Source organism: Rousettus aegyptiacus, unplaced genomic scaffold (genome assembly GCF_014176215.1).
Source record: "Rousettus aegyptiacus isolate mRouAeg1 unplaced genomic scaffold, mRouAeg1.p scaffold_m13_p_9, whole genome shotgun sequence".
In the NCBI taxonomy this organism is placed as follows: Eukaryota; Metazoa; Chordata; class Mammalia; order Chiroptera; family Pteropodidae; genus Rousettus; species Rousettus aegyptiacus.
The window spans coordinates 78,526,596-78,534,178 of NW_023416312.1; the positions used below are offsets into that span (position 1 = coordinate 78,526,596).

At 40.7% G+C, this 7,583-nt stretch overlaps 1 protein-coding gene across 1 annotated transcript; it reads left to right on the forward strand.

The window, feature by feature from the left end:
- The first annotated feature begins 2,125 nt into the window (after positions 1-2,125).
- LOC107500828 (putative testis-expressed protein 13C) lies at positions 2,126-3,691 on the forward strand. Its single transcript, XM_016126476.2, is given in 2 exon segments — positions 2,126-3,126; positions 3,172-3,691. Coding segments are annotated over 2 exon segments (1,521 nt in total).
- Positions 3,692-7,583: the final 3,892 nt, after the last annotated feature.

The following is a 7,583-nucleotide window of genomic DNA, read 5'->3' on the forward strand; positions in this document are numbered from 1 at the left end:
AAGGAGGGAAAACTGAGTTTCAAAAAGGGAGTGGTCAAGAGTCAAAGACTACACAGAAAGGTCAAATTATAAGAAATTTGGATTATTATAGGGGAGAGGGTCACCCTTATGTGGTGCACTTATAATATTTTCTGTAGTTTTATGGGTAGAAATTAAGGTACAGAAAATGTAGACAAAAACATTACACAGCATGGAAGAAGCTTGAACATGCTCATACCATAACTTGGAAGGAGCTAGTAGAGAGAAAGGGGCTGAAATAGAGAAGAGAGCAGAGAGATTATGACTGGATCGAACTCCCTGAGTAGGTGGGAGATGCTGGGATCCAAGTTACAGGTATCTTTAAAGTTGAGAAAACATTTTTCTGTGAGACAAAACAGGTGGGAACTATGTAGAAAGCTTGAGGACAGAAGGGCAATGGAGAGGTAAAATAGAAGATGAGTAAAGAGCAGTTCCCCTCCCCCATTCTATAATGGAAATCCCCACTACATGGCTTGTGGTGTCCTCTGGAAACCCCTCTAAACATCTGCAATATAACATCTTCATTATGATGTACTTCTCCCATATGTATTCATAAACACTGTCTCACCATCCATCAGAATTCTTGTTTAGAATGCTGAAATCTGAAATCTCCTTCCATCCTTGTCATTGAGGCAGGTAACTCATTCTTATTGTAGCCTTTCATTCTTAATAGCTTCCTATAACATCTTGATCTGGCTTCTCTTTCCTCCTTATCCACTCAGCCATCACAGCAGTCCTCTTTCTAGTGTCCCTTGCCAGCTTTCATCAATGGTTTTAGCCTTGTAATCCTCCACAGTTCCCAGGTTCTCCCTTCACTCATATACAGTGCACACAGCTAAATCTGTGTAAGGGCAGAAAACTTCTTTCTTCTTCCCTTTATGTGCTTTAGCTTGTTTAATAATTAAATTAACATTTGATATATCAACAGGAGAAAAAGTAACTTCATATGTATGGGAGTCCCGCAGAAATATGAGACTCAAAGGAGTGACTAAAGCGGGTAGCCTTTATGTCTTTTAGCCAAAGAAATGATACATTTGTGAAGAATTCACGAGACAAAGAGTTTTGGGTTTGGAGTAGTAAAATTAGTGAAGAAGTATCAAGTTTGTTTGTTTATTTATTTATTTACTTACTTACTTATTTATTTATTTATTTATTTATTTATTTTTAATACAGCCTTCTGACAGTAAATTCCCTATTTCTGGTCATAAGGATGTATTCTACCCTCCTCTCATATGGGGGTTTATTTTCTGCTTTCAGGGGGACTAAGGAGGATCAGCTTCCCTTCTGGCACCAGCTGTTTCTTAAGTAACTTTAATTTGAAATTATCAGTTGCTGAAGTGGTATATTTTGGGGTGGCATATTCTGCTCTCCTTCACCTGGTTCCTACTGCTGCTCCAACATGCAGCCTCATCACCTGCCCCAAGGCAGTAGTGTGAGCTTAGTCTTCCCTCTCACTGTCCTGCCCCTTTTCTAGGTTTTTGTAGACCCAAGCTCACACCCTGCTTAACCTCTCTGAACCTAGGGTCCTGAAACCCCAGTTTTCTCCACCTCGACTCCTTCCCTTTCCCAGAAGTTTTATGACCTCCTCTGACCCACTTTAACTTTTATGCCAGGTGTGTGTGTGTGTGTGTGTGTGTGTGTGTGTGTGTGTGTGTGTGAGAGAGAGAGAGAAACTCGCATTCTAGCCCTTGGGTATGTGAGTGGCCACTATCAGTGTCTCCAAGAGCTCCACAGTGCCCCCTGGGCATCCACGTGCACTGCAGTACCCAGTGCAGCCATTCTGCCTCTTAGCCCCATAGGAGGCGGTCCGCCAAGGGAAGTCAGTCCTAGCAGTCCTTGTGGCGTGACTCATAGATTGTTCCTGTGACGTGTCACATCGTTGCCCAGCAGGAGTTGATGTAGTGAAAGAGTCTGCTTTACTCTTCGTGAGGAAAACAAAGGAGTGACGGAAGAGAGAGGCCGAGGAGGGGGCCAGGACTAGGACTGAACTAGAACTGATCAAAGAGGTGAGGGACGGACTTCTCGGCAGCCACAGCCATTACCTGCGGTGATGGGGGGGGGGCGAATCATCACCTGTGAGGGATCGGTTGAATAGAATACGGCAGCCATGGCTGTGAACTTCAGGGACCATGCCAGTGGGTTCCACCACAACGAGCTAATCAGGTTCATCTACAGTGAAATCCTCATGAACGGGGGCACCCTGGATTTCTATGTGACCTTCTACTCATGGCTCTGGAATGAGGTAGAGGATTGGCTTTGGACTGTCCTGGCTGACCCTCGGGTGCCGCGAGCTCTCAAGAGGGCCTGCACCTGGAGTGTGCTGGCCTTGAGTGTGTGTGTGACCGCAAGGCAGAGGGATCAGCAGGTGCCCTGAGTCCAGCGGCTGCAGGAGGAAGTGGAGGAGTGTGAGGTGGCTTCCTGGACTCTGGCTTCCCAGCTGCAGCGGCTGCTTGAGGAGTGTGAGGAAGCAGCCTTGCAGCTTTGTAGCACTCTGGCCTCCCTGCACCAGGTGAGGGATGAGCGTGAAGTGTTGCGCCGTCGATTGCTCCAGGTAGAGAGGTCAGCTCAGGCCAACCCACTGCCTCAGGAGGCTGTGCCTGTACCGGAAGCTCAACAGTGTGGGGCCGCAGCATGGCCCATGGATGAACAGGAACAGGGTAAGATGGCGGCTACAGGGATGCAGGGAATACTACACTTGAGGACCCAGATGGCAGCCCCAGCAGCTGTGCTTTACATGTCAGGATCCCCGAGTCCCGGGGTCCAAGCCATACAACAACCTCTGCCAATGCTGCTGCCACATCCATTCCCATTCCATGTGCCATTCCCAATGGGATTCCCATACTCAATATTTCTACCACCCTAAGTAGTAATGGAAGCAGAAGCTACAGCAGCAGCAACAGCAACAGCAGCAGCAGCAGCAGCATGTGTCCCCCAGATGCCTCCTCCGAGAATTTACCCACCTTGTCTGTGGGTTGCCATGGGGACCTAGGAGGAGACGGTACATCTATGTGACCAGAGGTGCTATTGCCAGTGGGAATATGCTGAGACTATACAAGGGGAATGTTCCCTGGGGGAAAGCACAAACTATAGCCAAGAGGAAGGTCCTATGTATCCCCAGAGGATAATCTCCTGGAATGTCCAGTAATGCTCCAGTCGAAGTACTCCCTGGGAAACAACAAAAGCCACAGTCAAGAAGAAGTCCCAGAGGGTGCCCCCTATAGGGGACAATAAGAGCTACAGCCAAGAAGAAGATCCAGAGCAGTCCCCAGGGATAACACTTCTGGAGAACAGCAAGAGCCACAACCAGGAAGAAGGTCTAGTGATGTCACCAGGAAGGGTACCCCTGGGGTACGGCAAAAGCCACAGCCAAGAAGAAAGTCCTGTGATGTTCCCCCTGGGGAACGGCAAGATCCACAGCCATGAAGAAGATCCAGAGAGGTCCCCAGGGATAACCCCTTTGGGGAACAGCAAGAGCCACAACCAGGAAGAAGGTCCAATGATATCCCAGGGGCCATTCCCCCTGGGGAACAATAGCCACAGCCGGAAAGAAGGTCCAGTGATGTCCCTTGAAATGTCTCCCCTGGGGAACGGCAAGAGCTACAGCCAAGAAGATCTAGTGATGTCACCAGGAATGTCACCTCTGAGGAAAGGCAAGAGCCACAGCCAAGGTTAAGGTCTACTGACGCCCCAGGAGAAGTACTTCCTGGAGAACAGCAAAGGCCATCGCCAAGAAGGTCCAGTGATGTCCCACGGAACATCTTCCATGGGAAACAGCAAGAACCACAGTCAAGAAGGTCCAGAGAGTCCCCAGGGGATGTACCTCTTGGGCAGCAGCAGGATCAGTGGTTTGAGAAACAGACCAAAGAAACAACAGCCTCAGGGGCAGAAGTCCAAGCAACCAAAAGGGGTAAAAAATGTGTCAGAAAGCCAGCACCTGGAAATGTCTGCTTCACGCTACCGTCCAAATAATTAGGGCTGCCCGTGGTGAAGAGTGATGAATTTTTCATGGTGAAAGACCTGCTATGAATACAAGAAAGTCTGAAAGAAAGTTCAGAGTGAAGGCCTAGACTCAGGAAAAACTCACTAATTTCAGGATAGTAAGTAAGAATGGGAACACTCCAAAGAAAAACCAATTTCCTAAGACCCTCTTCCGATCAAAAAGTAACATTTACTTCACATAAAATTTGAAAACCAAAATTATGATACAGAAAATTAAATAATCTATTATCCCATTACCTAAATTAACCACATTTTATCATTCTGAGTACACACAAATATATAAATATTTATATTCTTATTTAACAAAGATGGACCACTTTTGAGTATCATACTTATCTTTTATTTTTTTAATTAAGATGGGTGACATTGGTTAATAAAAATAGGTAGGTTTCAAGTGTACGATCCAATAATATGTCATATGTATATTACATTGAGTGCTCACCATCCAAAGTTAAATTTCTTTTCACCACCAAATATTTGACCCCTCTGATCCCTATCTACCTCCTGTCTCCCTTCCCTAACCACAACTCTACTGTCATTGTCCATGAGTCTCTGATTGCTTGTCAAGTTTGTTACTTGTTTTTTATTCCACATATGAGTGAATTCATATGGTTCTTAGTTGTTTCTATCTGACATTTCTCATAGTAAGTAGATAATCTCAAGATCCATTCATGCTGTCTCAAACAGCAGTATTTGATCTATTCTTACAGCTGAGTAATATTCCATTGTATATACGTGCCACTTCTATATCAAATCATTTATTGATGGACTCTGTGGTTGTTTCCATGTTTTGGCCACTGTGAATAGTGATGCTATGAACTTCAGAGTTCATATGTCTTTATGGATAAATTTTTTCAAGTTTTTTGGGTAAATACCCAGAAGAGGGATTGCTGGGTCATATGGTAATTCTATTCTTAGTTTTTGAAGAACCTCTATACTGTTTTCCATAGTGTCTGTACCAATTTACAGTCCTATCAGCAGTGTATGAGGTTCCTTTTTCTCTAAAACCTCTCCAACATCTGTTATTATATGTCCTGTTTATGATACCCATTCTAACAGGTGTGTGATGGTATCGCATTGTGCTTTCAATTTGCATAACCCTAATAGTGAAGTTGAACATCTTTTCATATATCTGTTGGACATTTGTATGTCTTCCTTGGAGAAATGTCTGTTCAGGTCCTCTGCCCATTTTTTTAATTGAATTGTAAGTTTTTTCATTGTTGAACTGTGTGAGTTCTTTATATATTTTGGAAATTAGACCCTTATCAGAGGCATTGTTTGCAAATATATTCTCCAATTCAAGTGGTTGCCTCTTTGATTCAGTGATGGTTTCTTTTGCTGTGCAGAGCTAGTTTGATAGAGTTCATTAATTTATTTTTGTGTTTACTTCCCTTGCCTTTGAGGTCAAATTCATAAAATCTTCTCTAAATCCAAGGTCTATGCATTTAATACCTGTTTTCTTCTATGCAATTTATTGTTTCAGGTCTTGTATTAAGGTCTTTGATTCATTTTGAGTTAATTTGGAAGTATGGCAATAGATAGCAATCTAGTTTGTTAACTGAGGTTTTGTTATATGTAACCTTTATTATGTGGAGGTACTTTCCTTCTATACTCATTTTATTAAGTGTTTTAATCACAAATGGATGCTGTATCTTGTCAAAGACTTTTTCTGCACCTATTGATATGATCATATGATTCTTATTTTTAATTTGTTCTTGTGGTGTATCACATGAATTGATTTGCATTTGTTGAACCATGTCTATGTCCCTGGGATGATGCTCAATTCATTTTGGTTTATAATCTTTTTAATATGTTGGTTTTTTTCAATTTACTAGTATTTTATTTGGGATTTTGCATCTGTGTTCATGAGAGATATTGGTCTATAGTTTTCTTTTTGTTTTATCTTTACCAGGTTTTGGTATCTGAGTAAACTTGTCCTCATAAAATGAGTTAAGAAGTATTGCTTTGGTTTCAATTTTTTCAAAAGTTTGAGAGGAACAGGTATTAAATCTTTGAACAGTTGATAGAGTTAGTTAGTGAAGCCAACCAGTCCTCAACTTTTACTTTTTGGAAAGTTTTTGATGATTGTTTCAATCTTCATACTATTGAATGGTTTATTTCAATTTTCCAGTTCTTCATGATTCAGTCTAGAAAGATAGTATATTTCTAAGAACTTGTGCATTTCTTCTAGGTTATTAAATTTGGTGGAGTATAATTTTTCATAATATTCTTATATGACCCTTTGTATTTCTGTGGTATCTGTCATAGAATCTCCTTTTTCATTTTTGATTTTCTTTGTGTCCTTTCTCTATTTTCCTTAGTGAGTCTAGCCAGGAGTCTGCCAATTTTATAAATCATCTCAAAGAACCAGTTATTTGTTGCATTAATTATTCTATTGTCTTTTTGTTCTCAATTTTATTTAATTCTGCTCCAATTTTTATTATTTTCTTCCTTCTGCTGACTTTAGGCTTCATTTGTTCTTATTTTTCTATTTTTTAATACATAAAGTTAGGTCATTTATTTGGGATCTTATTTCTTGAGAGAGGCTTAAAATGATATGAACTTTCCTATTATTACTTCTTTTATGGTGTCCCAAAAGTTTTAATATGGTATATTTTCATTTTTGTTTGTTTTTTTTATGTTTCTCTTCATCTCTCCTTTTATTTATTCTATGACCCAGTTGTTCTTTAGTAGTGTGTTGTTTCATCTCCGTGTATTTGTGGTTCTTTTCAATTTTTATTTATGGTTGATTTCTAGTTTCAAAGAATTGTGGACAGAGACATGTTTGGTTTGATTTCAGTCTTTTAAAAAATGTTTAGGCTACTTTTGTGCCCCAAAATATTGTATAACCTTGAGAAAGTTTAATGCACACTAAAGGATAATGTTGTTTTGGGATGAGAGGCTCTATAAATTTCAATTATGTCCAATTGGTGTAATGTGTCAATTAAGGTTGATATTTACTTACTGATTTTCTGTTTGGATGATCTATCCATAGCTGATAGTGGGGTATTTAGGTCCCTTACTATAATTGTGTTTTTGTCAGTTGCCCCTTTTAGTTCAGTTAGTAATGTTTTATATATTGCAGGGCTACCTGATTGGGAGCATAAATATTAATAAGTGTTATGTCTTCTTGATGCGTGGTTCCCTTTATCATTATGAAGTGTCCATCTTGTCTCTCATTAGCTGTTTTATCTTGAAGTCCATTTTGTCAGATACAAGTATGGCTACACCCACTTTTCTCAGGATGCCACTTGATTGGAATGTCATTTTCCACCCTTTCACAGTCTATATTTGTCCTTGCAACTGAGATGTGTTTCTTGAAGGCATCATATAGTTGGGCTTCATTTTTTGATCCAATCTGCAATTCTGTGCTTTTTTATTGGTGAGTTCAGTCCATTTACATTTAAGGTGATTATTGAAATATGATGTTTCCTTATAACCATTTTATCTTTTCTTTTGTTGTAGTTTAGTATCTCCATTGTTTCTTTGTCCTTGTGTTTTGTCTGTTATTTTCATTTGTTGATGTTTTATGATTTTCCCCTCTATTCTGTGGGGGTTTTTTTTGT